Source organism: Hemibagrus wyckioides, linkage group LG14, assembly GCF_019097595.1.
Source record: "Hemibagrus wyckioides isolate EC202008001 linkage group LG14, SWU_Hwy_1.0, whole genome shotgun sequence".
NCBI classification, from domain to species: Eukaryota; Metazoa; Chordata; class Actinopteri; order Siluriformes; family Bagridae; genus Hemibagrus; species Hemibagrus wyckioides.
The window spans coordinates 14,898,648-14,913,768 of NC_080723.1; the positions used below are offsets into that span (position 1 = coordinate 14,898,648).

Consider the following 15,121-nt stretch of genomic DNA (forward strand, 5'->3'; position numbering starts at 1 on the left):
CTTCACGAGCCTCAGAGGAAGTATGTGCTAATCTTAACCTTCTTGGTTAGCAGCTGTTGCAATGTTGAACATTTGTAGCATCAAAATGACTGGAAAACTTCAAAATCTCCTAAAAGCATTGTAACAGTATTGGTCTGTTATTCTGAAAGACATCTGGCAGACTTCTGCACCCCGCTGTGATGTACCTGATGATGATCTCAGAGGAAAATCTCAGCCATTTCAATACTGATGCAAAATGAAGATGCTTTCTAAAACAAAAGGCGTGTTCTTCCTCATAATCCATTCTTGCCACACTGATCAGCTTAGATTATCGTTTATGAAAACAGAAGGCAGAAATTGTGGATTGTTGTTTTGACCTGGTTTTGAATTATTTTAATGAGTTAGTTATTAGTATCAGCTGATTAAATTATATTCAAAAGGTTTATGCTGTGTGCATGGTAACCATCAAATACATTGATTGTGATCTGTGATGGATGAAAAGTACAGCTTCCATTTATCCAGAAATTTTCTGTCATGTACAATATACAGCTTTGAGTTTAGAACTGAATATGGCAGACGATTTGGTGCAGACAGTCAGCAGCCAGTACAGACCGGACGTTCCACTAATGCAGTCCAAGCAACAGTAGAGAACTAGACTGAAACACATACAGCCGCTGCTAATGTGCACATTCAGGGACATTAAAAAGCGCTGGCTGCGTCTATGATGAATGGATGGTTGAGATAATCAGAACTTATTATCTGCTGGTCCACATCCTGCAATCTCTCTCACTGTGTTAATGTTGTACTGTTCTGACCCATTGTCCCTTCCGTCCCACCGATGCATTGAAACAGACAGCAGCGGCCACAGTGGGGGGATATAAAAGACACAGAATGAGCGAGGTAGCTCATTTATTTTCTTTTTTTCCCCATCCCGATCGTGTTAAAGAGAATTCACAGGGTGATGTATTGCATTGTGATATCTACTCATCTAAAGTCCTTTGATTCATCTGAGTTTTTTTTTCTCCTTTGTTAGGGGCGACCAAAGACATGGGCAAAATGCTAGGAGAAAAAGAAGAGAAGGACCCTGATGCCGAGAAGAAGGAGGAGGAAAGACAAGAGGCTCTCCGACAGCAAGAGGAAGAGAGGAAGGCTAAATATGCAAAAATGGAGGCAGAGAGGGAATCAATTCGACAGGGTATCAGGGATAAGGTAGGATAACTCATTACAAGTGTATTATCTGTCTCTGAAAATATCTGATAATAATTATAAAGTAATTTATACATAATATAATAATGTGAGGATTATTTAAGGCTACAGCTGAGATAATTTAATTCTTCTGGAGTCACACAATATTATTATATATTATAGAGCATTTATAGAGCATCTTATATGATAGCCTCAAGGTTACCAACACATTATTACTCATACATACAGATATGCTTGTGCTGCTAAAAAGAGGTGTGTGCTGAGATAAGCAGACAAATATTCGCTGAGTGGTAGTCTGTGTATCAGGTAGAAAGGACCTGGGGAGGCTTGTGTTGATCCAGAAGAGGGGAAAAGTGACAGCTTAGCCTTGCTGTGCATTTTGCTTTAGACAAACAGACTGACTGTCCTTGACTACCCTTGTGAAACTGCCACACAGGCTTTTTTCAGAGATGGACACAGAGACAGGCTCTCCTCTGTTCACTCATTCCATTAACGATACTAGAATAACTACACATAATTTCACATACAGGTAATTAAACATATACACAACTGAACATAACATTGACAGACACATTCAGTGTTTGTAATGAAGTATATGTATGTATATATAATATTAAGTAAGTACGACCGTTTGTTTTTTTGTGGCCTCCTAAACATTATACTCCCTAACGCCCCACTTTGCTGTTATAATAACCTCCACTCTTCTGGGAAGTCTTTCCATTACGTTTTAAAGCACGGCTGTGGGGATTTGATCATTCAGCCACAAAGCCTTAGTGAGCTCAGACAGTGATGTCAGGTGAGGAGACAGTGGGGTTGAGGTCAGGGCTCTGAGCAGTACACTTGAGTTCTTCCCTACCACCCTTGGCATACCATGTCTTCATGGAGCAGTCTTGTGCACATAGGCATTGTCACGCTGGAACGGGTTCAGACGCTTTAGTTTCAGTGAAGGGAAATTGCAGTGCTACAGCATACAAAGACATTCAATGCAATTGTATGCTTCCAACTGTGTAGGGAGGAATAACGTATGGACGTTATCATCAGCTATCCACATATTTGGCCATATAGTGTAACTTGTATTAAATTTATGCCACTCAATAAACAATTGCAAAATTAAGGAAAAATAAAATAGCAGAGAAAAAAAAAGAGTAAGACCAGTAAACTGTAAGAGATTGAAAAAAGAAAAGGCAATTTTTACAATGCTAAATAGGATTCCCGCTGTGTGCCAACAGTGAGACTCCCTACTTTGAATAGATGTGCCCTCTTTACACAAGGCTTCTCACTTCCCATTAACACACTTTCCAGTGTGGTGACTGCTTTATTGCATGCTGCAGGTAGTGTATGTGTAAAATCAATAACAGGCTTTGAAATGTTTGTTGGCCCAATGCTGTGTGTATCGTCTGTTGGAATTACTAAGTAGCAGTTGTTAAATGGTGAGGATTTCGTTAGGTTATGTTGGTTTTTGGAGCTAATGGACTCTGTGCATGGAAGCATGAAATGGTGAATTATTTCCTACTGTGAGCTAACGGAGTTTGATTAGAACAGATAAATTTATATGCAAAGCCTCGTAGTGTGCATCTAGAGGATAAAGGAAGGCATTTCTTTGGCTCGCCCCATGGGTCTAATTTATCACAAGGATTCTGACTGTATCCCGACATTTTCTGAAGATGTGACTGAAATACTGAGGAAGAACCAGAGTGCTGAACTTAAGGGTTTGGCAGGAATGTGCTTTAATATTACCCTCCAGAGTTTAAAAGCCAAAGATCATCCATCTACGATATTAATGGTAAAACAGTTATTAGAGCATTGAGCAGATCAAATATGATTAAATCGTAACAGAGGAGACACAGGAATGGTGTTTGTCTTTTTATACATGGTTAATGCATCAAGGGACAGTCATCAGACAGCAATCAAGAAAGACATCAATTGGGGATATACAATGTTTCAGAAGGTATAAATTAATTAAAAATAATTAAAACCATCAAATGCTAGACACCCTAGATGAAAATATACATATTTATCCCCATCCCTTGCCTTACAATCCAGTTGTATATGCTACATGTAAGCAAAAACTAATATATCTAATATATATATGAAACTGTCTCAAAACAAGCAAAGTAAATTAATTATCTAAATGTTTTATCCCAACTGTCATATTATTCTTTTAGAAAAATCTATATCTATAAACTGCCAAAAGGAAACAATACTAAAACCTAAAGAAAGCCATAACAAATATGGTTTAATTTAGAGCCACTGACTCTTGGAGACCAAGTGGACCATTTGTCATTTAAAACACATATATAATGAAGTGGTCTTTCCTGCCAGGACTTGGCACAGCATTTTAATCAGAACATTTATTTTAAATGAACAAATGCATGTAGTCTAAATGAATCTCTGGGAAGCACTAAGCTAATTGTCAGAACAGTGGAGGAATTGGGCAGCTTTGCCAAGTGGCAGTCTGCCAACATCATGAGCTTATAGTCATGGACATACAGCTGCACGCTTCGGCCATGGGTTTGAGTCACGGGCTTAGAGTCACGGGCTTAGAGTCACAGGATTAGAGTCATGGGCTTACAGTTACAGGCATGAAATCATGCATTTACAGTTATAGACAAGCAATTGCCAAGTTATACAGTTGTTTAAACCTTGGGTCCAGGGGTCGTCAAACAAAGGGTCTGTGAAACAAAGCCAGTGGGTGTGTTTTTTTTTTCCAAAGCTATTGAATGAATTATTGACTTCTTATAAATACAGTATTAGTTAAATGGTAACTTGGATCAAATAGGTTTTATCCAAACCTCAACAATTTTAAAACAAGTAACATGTAAATAATGACTTGATAAGTTGGAACTAATAAAATACTGTATACACTTAAATAATATTGACTATATACAAAGAGTGGGACTAGTAATTGAATAGTTGGATGATGTTCAGAAGATAAATCTGATTACTTAATTATTTCAAAGCTAAAGGGGTCCCTGGCTGCAAACAATTTAAGAACCCTTGGTATAAGGCATATTACATTTCAACAGCAGGAAGGAATTTAGACAGAACTAATTGTTCTAATTGTTGTCTGTTGTATGTTTAGTATGGTATTAAGAAGAAGGAGGAGAAGGAGGCTGAGGCTCAGGCTGCCATGGAGCAGGCGTCTGAAGGCAGTCTCACTCGCCCGAAGAAAGCCGTGCCCACTGGCTGCGGTGACGACGAGGACGAAGAAGAAAGTATTGTGGACACAGTCATGAAGTTCCTCCCAGGTCCTCTTGTAGACATGTTCAATAAGAAGTAATACAGTCATAAATGTGTTGTTATTAAACCTGTCATAAACGTCATAACATCCACACCCACAACCCCTTACTCCTTATTCTCACTCATTAGTTCCAAACTCACTGGACTCGATGAACATGCCATGACTGAAGTCTTTAATTTGGAGTGTTAGATCCAGAAACCATGCCTAGAATTGTGCACTAAAATTGCAAACATATGTTCTTGTCCAAATTAAAGACACATTTAATGGCAGAGTTCAGACGATGGAACAACATTAATTACCCAAGCACCACATATTTTGTTTGTAAATAGCTTATAAAAAAGACTATATATGAATACCAGAATATATCAATATATACACAATTACTAAGAGTAAAAGCCATAATTCTAACTTGGAGAAAGTCCTCCAAACCATATCGTATTTTTGATTAAAGTTTGCTGTTCTGTTAAAGATATTATTGTTAAATTCATGTGGTAGAGGAGTATAATTGTATGTAAAGCATCATAATACCATTTCTCATAACCTTTAATTATTTCGAATGGTTGTAAATGACTGGAAGTCTTGGGAAATGGAAATAAGCAAGGGGGGAAAACAATCATCGTTTTTTTGTTTTTTAAAGCATGGAAATTTTGTGAATGCACTGTATACCATATTCATTTGACTTTTTAGATGAAATACATTGATATTTAAGGCAATAACTCTGGTTTTTTGATTTTGTTGACTCATACATACTAGCGTATATATACGTATAAAGCTCTTCCTTTAAATACTACAGTACATCCCTTGTGTGTAAACTCATTGTACCACCACTCTCTAAAAAGTGTGTTGATGTGGATTCAGGCATGCTAATGTAGTCACAATGAGTGAAAGCATAGAGCTAGGTGCTATATTGAATCAAAATAGTTTAGCTTAGCTCCTACTGTTAAAACGAAGGGCGACATTGAGCGCATACTACTACAATTGGACCAATAGGGCTCAAGATATATATATATATATATATATATATATATATATATATATATATATATATATATATATATATATATATAAATCCATATATTTAATCTTCATTGTCATCTCTGTACAATAATGAATATAGTTATTCAGTGTTTACATATTTGTTTCTACCCACAACTCAGTTGTGCGTACACTTTAAGTGAGCAGACAGTGACAACAGTGCAATATTTGTTTTTGAATGAAGATGTCCTGTGTCCGTTGGTTAATTACGGGAACCTTGTCCCAGATCAGCAATAACAGACAATCTTCATCGTTGTGTATTTCAAGCTTAATAATTAATTCAAGAATGTTAGTGTACAGATGCTGTGTTGTCTTACTAGTGTCAGTCAAACTAAAGACTTGAGACGTGTCTAGCGAAAAAGTATCTTGCAGAAGAAAGTAGGGAGCGGAGAATTTCTTTTTATTTTTTATTTTTTTGTCAGTGTGAGTTTCAGCGTGGGCTTAAAGCTGGGTTTGGTTTCCTGAGCCGTGCGCTTTCAATGTCGCCTCAGCCTGTGTTTTTAAGATCCTTTGCGCCTTTATTTACTTACGTTGTTGTCAGTCAGTCTGTGTTGTTGTGGTGATGTATTTGTATTAACTGATTAGAAGGAAACGAGTTGGTCTGAATTCTTCGTTTATTGAGAGATCAGATATCAAGGACTGCCGATATGGATAGAAATTTTGTGTTGCTTTCTTTGAATCTAAAAAAAAAAACAAACAGTTTAGTGGCTTTGTATAATATATGGAAAGATGCTTACATCACAAATAATTCCAATGATGTTTGTGTTACAGTAAATCACAAATATGTACTATTATATATATATATTCAGGTGAAATCATAAGTCACACACAGTTCAAATTTTGTCGAATGAAAATGTGTAGTGCGTGAAATTTCGAGAAATGTAGTTAGCTATCAGCTGCCACTGGAGTGCTTAAAACATTCCAAATATTCCAAACATTCCATCTGGCCTTGGTTGATTTCCCAGATTTGTTTTTTTTATTTATTTCTAAGCGGCTTGAAAACATAGATGCATTTAGATTAGACATTATATCTAATACATATGCATCTAATACTGTGCTGTGGCTCCAGTATTAGAGATCACATAGTAGTGAAGCCTACAAAGTAATCTCTATAGCTATCTGTCCTGCCATGTACTACTGAGAGCAACAATTATATAGGATCTTACTGTAGTAATCATGTAGAGTCCATTTTTAACAAACTAGTGAGCTGTTATGCTGCTTAATTGTTTGAAATAATTGCAGTATAAAAAATCCTCCCATTAAACAAGGAATTAGTGTAACACAATAGACTGAGGACTAGCGCACAACTCTTACGATGTGTTATTTTCATATGTATATAAACTGCCTTCAGCTTCAGTCTGTGTTGTTGACCACATGTTGTGTCCTGTGAGATAATTAATAACATAAAGTGGGAACACTGCCCGAAACGCTCCATCCAGCACCGCCCACTCACACTGCCCATCTTCTCCATGACTATGTTTTCTTAAACCAAAGAGTGGACTTGTTTGTGACAGAATGTTTTAATATGGAATAATTTCTTTTTATTTCCATTTCCACATTGTCATGCATTATAATTTTACTTTGAGTCTTTGTGTTTTTTCAATGTCTAAAGTCTGTATACTTGTGTTTGTCTCCATACTTACATAGAGGGTTACAGAGCTACTGTCCAGAATGTAACACAATTCTCAGTAATTATTTTTTCTTTCTGCATTCAAGATCAAACAGTATGGTTCTGATTTCACCGTAAGAGCTAAACACTCAGATCTCCCTCTAATAATCAGTGACCCAAATGGCATTGTGACAGACTCCAAACCAACAGATATTTGCAACTCAAGGCACACAAACACACACACAAACACACACACACACACACTTTGTATGCTTTTAGTCCTCACCCTTCAGCTTGTCCTTTTCATTCAGATGTTCACAGCACTGAAAAACTGCCTGACAGAAAATTATGAGCTGTTTCATTCTTGTGACTTGAATGTAAATGTGTGTTGTTTCTCTGCATTGTCCTTACCTGTGTCCTATGTGCTGATACAAGATAAACGATTTTTGCTGTGGTTTTTATGTCTGTGACTTCCTGTTCCTGTCTTTCTGGTGTTGTATTTTCGAGAAAAAAAAAATCTCTGTTGCTCTTTTTGTGCATTCTTTTGTAACTGTGGAAAAAGAAAACTCTTCCTCATCTCTTCTCCCTCTCTCCTTTTCTTCTGTTTCTCTTCGTTGGCAAATTGTATGCATGCATATTGTGTGCGCTGTAGGCAAGGTTGTTAAAGATACTTCTGTGTGTCTCCTGTGCTCCTAATCGCTTTACCTGTTAGCCCCCAATGCATGCCCATTTTAGACTGATTTAACACTGTACCACTCCCCCTAAAATGGAATCACCACACACTGAGAATAAAGTGATTTCATAGAACTGCTCATGGTCCTGTGTTTCTGCTCTGCTGCCAGAGCGGCCGAGTGTCGTGCTCAAAAAGTTGGTCTCGAAAGTGGGATTCCCTGAGAAGCATGTCTCACTGCAGTACAAGCTCTGCAGAGCGAGTCTGCTTTGTACCAGCATGGAAATCAGATGCGAAGCAGTGTTCCTGAATCTCAGCAAGAATCACTGCTGCATGAACAAACAGATGTTTTATACTTTTTTTCCCCCTAAAATCAGATAGAGGACAGTCTTTTTTTTTTTGGTTTCATATTTTTATTTTAGTTTGCATCAGTTCAATAAACGTGAAAAGGGCTGCGAACTGAATGTACTGTCTCATTCAAATGATGATAGGATGGTGTTGTCTAAAAGATTAAACTGGTAATCGTGCTTCAAAGAGATTCTCGAGCGCAAGCTTCAATGAAATGTAAATCATGCGCCTCTACTTACAGTCTGTAACGGCCACGATGCAGCGTTGACTCTCACATTGAAATTCAAGGGGGTGTCCCCCTCCTTTTTTTTTTTTTATTAACAAATGATTTCTAATCTAAATGCATCTAATACTGTGCTGTGGCTCCAACATTAGAGCTCACATCATAGTGAAGCCTACAAAGTAATCTCTATAGTTATCTGTCCTGCCATTTACTACCGAGAGCTGTTTAACTGGATCTATAGCTATATTAAATGATTGCACAAGCACCAGGTAGTATGACAAACTGTTTTTCTATGGCTTATGAATTAGCAAATGTTTATGACCTCAAAGACAACATACACAGACCTTTTCTTTTTTATTACAGTTATCCACTAATTGGTTATTAAATGAGGGGAAAAAACCCTAAATCATTATAGTTAGTTATGTAATTCTTCCTTGTGCACAGTTTCTAAAGGGACACAGAATGTGTAACAGCTCTTATACACTTAGATTTGTCATGGGATATTAGTGTTAGTGTAAACTGTAAGATATACATATTGTATACTGTCATCAATTACACTGATCCAGAGCTAGCCTTTAAAAGTCTCAACCTCTTGACAGAGGCAACCAGGATTTGGACTGAAGTCTTAACTAGTTAATTAGTCAATTAATTTTTATTATTCTAAAGAATTTCTCTCATTCAATTTCTTGAAGAAGATCAACCAAATATGTTAATATGGGATGTTCATAACCTTTTGACTGGCAGTCTATTTAAAACAATACAAAAGTTTCCGCAAACTTTAAAATGATCAGCAATATTCTGTGAAGCTTCACATGGAGAGAATAACACTACTAAGTATCTTCTTGTAACATCTAACAATATTTGAGACACTTCAGGATGAAGAACAGTGATTTTGTGGTACCGAATACGGTTTCTTTCCTGATTTAGAAGTTTCCTACCTGGAAGATGAAGACAAGATGATGTACATACAAGTCATAACCTTCTGGAAGAGGCAACCAGGTTTTGGACTAAAATATTGTCAGAAGACATGTTTCCCTCAGAATTCCTTCAGAATCTTTACAAGTATCTGTCTTACATTCATCAAGTGCCACCAAACCACCCCTAGAGTGAGTATCTTTGACATTTAATGAAGGGCAAGCTGTTTCTCCATTTAACTGAGTGGAAAAATGCATCACTTTTATATATATATGTTTTTTTTTTGTTATGTTTCTGTATAGGAAATTTTATTGGTGGAGGAATAAAGTCTGAACATGCTCCTTACTCAGCTTAATATAATTGGTTTTACAGAATAAAATTCCAAAGAAATAAGAAGTAGATTTGCTTTAAAGATAATTACATTTAAATGGGAGTCATTAAACAAAGTGTATAAAAAGAATATGAAGTTTTATAGTATGATTACTAAAAAGGATGCTGACATTCAATTCATATTGTACATTGATGTACAGTGATTATTCAGTACATATACAGCCTCAGTTGTATTTATCATTTCACTGTGAATACATTTTGTGTCTATTTGCTATTTTGTGTAATTTGGGCTCTTCATCCCAATCAAAATGGCAGTTTTAAAAGCACTATCATGAGGCTGAGACAAACCAAATCACAGACAATGTCATGGTCAAAATTAGGCAGAGATTTAACATCAGGCAAGGCAGGGTAATCAGAATCAAAATGAAAGCCAGGGAAAAACACCAAACAGCAGAAAAAACAAATGTGAGAACAATGCTTTGAAATGCAGCATGGTCGGGTGAAGCCTTAATATTAAATGTGATGAATGAACTGGTGTAAATTCACGTAAGTAAATGAACAAAGTTAACAGGAAACAGGTGAATTCAGTGGGCAGGTGAGTGAGAGTGGGCTAACATTAAAACTGGACTGGAATGTGGACAAGGGTGTGACACACCTCCCCAAAAGAGACTTTCAGTAGACTCAGGTGTGGCTTCTGTTTGGCTGGAATGAAAACCTGAAACCCACACCGACCTTCTCCGGATAAGACTGGACATCACTGGACTGTACTGACCTTTGGAATTCAAAACATTTATATTTATCATATATATTTATATTTATTTATATTTTATCATTTCAGACTAAACAAAAAAAATTGGGATGTGATAGTTTAGTGATTTAGGCGATGGACTGGAATTTAAAAGACTTAAGGATTGTAGGGTTGTGAGCTTGAATCCCAGGTCCACCAATCTGCTACTACTGGGCTCCTGAGCAAGGTTCTTAACTTTCAGTTGCATAAAAATAGATAAATAGATTAACTCTTCAGTTGCATAAAAATAGATAAATTGTAAGTTGCTCTGAATATGAGTGTCTGCCAAATGCCTGAAATGTAAATAAATAATCTTTGGCTAGCCTCAGGTACATATCTGACAATGCGCTTTTTATATTGCATCTAAAATATATCTGCATATTTCTGTTTCTAAACTCTAATTATTCCATGAACACAGATTATTAGGTACTGCACAATATAAACAGTGTCATCAGAAAGCTCACAGAAAGGAAAACATTGCTCTAGTGCCTCTGGTGCAAGCAACTACCCATGGTCTCAAAGCTCTAATGAAAGTAAATAGCTGCGGAAAACCGCTGTCTGCTTGACTGCACACAAAGCGCCGCTATGATGGAATCACAAGGGTACATCTTTCCTAACTGCACAGCTCGCATATGAGCAACGTGATCACAAAGTGGCGGTTTCCACACTGCATAAAAATGCCTATCCCCTTACTTCCATGTGTGACATCTCAGTCCTGAAGTGTATCTTAGAGAGTCCTCTTCACAGCAACTTCAGATAGCTGTCTCACAGCAGGTGAACAAAGAGAGAGGGGACAAAATATTAGGTTCATTAGCATTCAGAGTTAGGGCTGGCCTTTTCAAACTCGACAGTTTCCTCAGGCTCTCCAAATGACCTGCCAGCAGGAGAGCAAGCTTTCTACTGGTGTCCTGCAGACCTATAAAGTCAATTTCGGCAAGCGTTCTCCATAGAACTCCTGTGGCAGGATATTTGGGAGACATACACCTCTTTAACAATGACTTGAATTTAGACTTACTGTATAATTTTGTTGTAGATTTACTTTTCAGATTACAAACCATGTCATCCTTTTCTTACCTTAAATGGGCAAGAAAGAAAAAAACACACCGGCCATGCCTAGAGTGACCATTTTAGTGTCTATAATATTTTCGACTATAGATCATTTGAATATATAGATGTCTATGCATCTTAGAAGAGGATACAGCATCATAGCTACATGAACGGTGAGATTGCTTTATGCTGGGAAATTCATTTTAACCACAATCTTTAGATAAAACTCTACAACTGTGGAGTAACAACTAAAAAATAAACAATTTAATTGCATTTATAAAGAGACTTCTCTGTTGAACCATATTAAGTAAAACATTTTTTGTTGTTGTTTCTGATTTTAAAAATAAAAATAATAATAATAATAATCAATCTTGGATTTAACTTGAAGAGAATTGTAGCCTGTTTTCCAAGAAGCCTGAAACAACAACAATCCAATTTCCTTAGAAACCATACTTTGACTTTGCACAGCAGTTTTAAACATTTCATTTTCTATTAGTTGTTTTGCTTTGTAGCGCTCAATATAGTAATTTTCTTTGATATTTTCAAAGATTTCATTTTATTCTATTTGCAGCCATCTCTAAAAGAAATAAAGATAGAAAGAAAGTAAGAGAAAGAAAGAAAGAAAGAAAGAAAGAAAGAAAGAAAGAAAGAAAGAAAGAAAGAAAGAAAGAAAGAACGCCACTGCCATGGTATTGTAGATATGAAAAATTGATCATAGAAAGTTCACAGTAAAGTTAACACCATTTCTTAGGTGACCATGACTGATATCTTGATTGATTGACACATGTTGGAAAGAGATTTGTAGTCAAACATGAAAGAGTAATGGAATTAATCATTAAAATTGATCACTCTACTCAAATTAGGGGCAGATATGGGCATAGTATGTTCCACATTCTCACAAAATACTATTTCCTTCTGATGTGCACTGGCACATATCTGTGAAATTATGGGCCATTTAATTTCAGGGGTCAGTGCTGGACTGTTTTTTCCCTTTCAGCACATTAGCCAGAGAAAGAGATTGAGGTCTAGGAAGATTGAAAAAGTCCAATTCGAGAGATACTCAATTAGCAGGTCTGAATCCTCAGTGATTTATTCTGTACTGACTGGTCATATAAAATCTCACACTCAGTGAGTCTGTTCTGATATGACTAAGGAGACTTATGGGCTATGACTGGGAAGATATAAAATACATTTCACAAAGTTTCACACTGTCTTAACACTCCACATTGTCAGCACTTTGCTAATCAGTTTAGTGCAATAATGAGCACAATATTTCTCTCGCTTGGTTGTTGTATGTAGTTTATAGACTGCAACAGACAATTGGCACATCTAGATATTTACAAAAATCCTGCATCTGCATAGAGTTTCCCAGTGATGCAAATATTTTTCCTTTTTCTGTTGCCGCACCGTAATGATAAAATGAAAGCAGACTAGCATAGCTGTACTGTAAATGGTCGTATAAGCGCATATTATTGGTCCTGTAGCTTAAGCTAATTGTGCTGAACACACATCTGCATAACCCCTCTAGCCATTTACCATAAGCAAATTTCTCAGAGAAAATCCTCTACTTCCTCCTTCGTGCTGTGTACATCTTAGGATTAAGCTCTGAGCTGCAAAATGGAACTGCCAACCATGTATAGAAAAGCAATAACTGAAGTTAACTCTGTGAATCTGACATGACTCTCTCTCTCTCTCATTTTCTATCTTTCTAAATGTAACTCTCCCTGAGAGTTCACTATTGGGCACAGCATTGAGTAATTCAGCCTTTCATGGTTATTAAGCTTAGTGTATGCAAGACAGGCTAGAGAAAAAGACTCTGAAGAGCTTAGCTAGAGCTGGAGGGCTTCTCCTCTATCCCACAGGAGCTCTTTGATATCTTATTATTATCCAACTGGCTGATGAAACATCTGGATGCTCAACTCACGATTTCAACAGACGACTCAACCATACACACCTGCCTATACTACCGATCCAGTCCCCAGCCATATCAGTACACTAATTACATATTATGCACTGCTGTTTTTTTAAAATCTAAGATGCTTATTCGTCTTACAATCTGGTGCTCGAGAGAGATTTATCTGCACAGACACAGAGTAAACTCAAGGTAAATAGGTTGTCTTGAGTTGAGTTAGCAGATCTTCTTTAGTGCTGAAGCCTCAAGTGGGTTCATTAGAAACTTAGAGCACTGTCTGAATATCATAAGACACGTCCCAGAGTGATACACTTGAACCTTGTTTCCCAGACACAGGTGATTTTTTTCTAACCTTATAAACTGCCTTAGGGTTCATTTATCTTCAGGCTAGAATTTTTATTTGTGTAGAAAAATAGCCCAAAAACCATCATGAAATAACAGTCCAAGTAATTGTGATGGTACACTTTAATAACACTAAGGCTGTATCTCAGTCAGCTCACTAATTCAGTAGTCAGGGCACTGATCAGAGAGTCAGCCATTTTAAGAGCGCTCTCTCTCTCTCTCTCTCTCTCTCTCTCTCTCTCCAAAGTTATGTTGATTTTCTTTCTTTTTTTTTTACTTGATTTGATGTTCTGTTTTTTGGGTTTGTTTGTTTGAAGTGTTTAATGATTTTTTTTCTTTAAAAAATCCATTACCTCGCAAGGATATGTAACAGAACAAACAAAACGTATTTTTCATACTGTAATGTTTAAACAACATTAGAACTAATGTAAGAAAGGTCGTGGTCCTGCTTGTTGTTGATAAATGTCAGTGGTGATAATTTACAAGGTGAGCAGGATCAGGTTGTCATGTCACCAGAAATTGAGTCATCAGTCACCTAATATGTAGTGAGTCAGGATCCTTACTAGTGTCCCAACTCATGGAGACAATATAGTGATTCTTGGTCTAGTGAGCTAGGGAGTTCAGCAAATACTATATATTTTACTATATATTTTTGCAAATGGACACCCAAATATAGTGTACTATACCAAAATCAGGACAAACTGTTGAAATAAATATATTTTCCCATAGACGCTTCCTTTAAGTCACAGGCAGTGATCTAACTGCATCTTTTCAAATTGTTACTTATACTACACCAAAAGGAAGTCTAAACACTTGGTGGGAAAACATTTCTTTTGCAAACATGAGCTCACAGATGATCACGATTGGCTGGTGTCACTGTGATTGACAGGGAAGAGAGTGTATAAGAGACATTACAGCCAGTTTTGCTCTCTTAACTCCCAGCCATGGACAGCTGCAGCATCAGCAGGATTTGCACTCGTAATCTGTGGTCAATAACGCAACTCTGCATTTGACCCAGTTTGTTTAGTTTATTGAGTTTTGTGTTCTAGTCCATTTGTTGATCACATGCAATTGCCCATAGGATTTACCTGCTTTGCCATTTGCATCAGTGAACCTGTACTGGATTCAGTGTCCACATCCATACTTGTCCGGTGTGTGTGTGTGTTTGTGTGTGTGTGTGTGTAGTAGTGGCTATGCTTTCACAGGGTAAACACAACATTAAAAAGGAGCCTACCATGGGAGATACCAAGTAAAATCTGCTACATCCTCTTCAGAGGATATACAAAGATCCTCTGACACTGTACGTCACTGCTATGGAAAAAGCAGGTTGAAGATTTTCCTTATTTTCCCTTTACACTAAAACACTCATGACTATGCTTAGCCTGTTTCTGAAACACCAATCCCACAAGACTTAAGTGGGTGGATCTCCCAGAACTCTAGTATTATTCTGTGTTCATGCCAATACTTTCTAGTTTCT

The 15,121-nt window shown here is 36.9% G+C and overlaps 1 protein-coding gene across 1 annotated transcript in view; it reads left to right on the top strand.

Annotated features, from left to right (window-relative positions):
- The window catches only part of LOC131365171 (complexin-1), a 41,212-nt gene extending 33,335 nt beyond the window's left edge, over positions 1 to 7,877 (top strand). Inside the window, exons 3-4 of the mRNA XM_058408821.1 lie at positions 1,013 to 1,188; positions 4,268 to 7,877. Coding sequence (XP_058264804.1) covers positions 1,013 to 1,188; positions 4,268 to 4,465 — 374 coding nt within the window. The 3' untranslated portion in view covers positions 4,466 to 7,877. The remainder of the gene's footprint in view (positions 1 to 1,012; positions 1,189 to 4,267) is intronic.
- Positions 7,878 to 15,121: the final 7,244 nt, after the last annotated feature.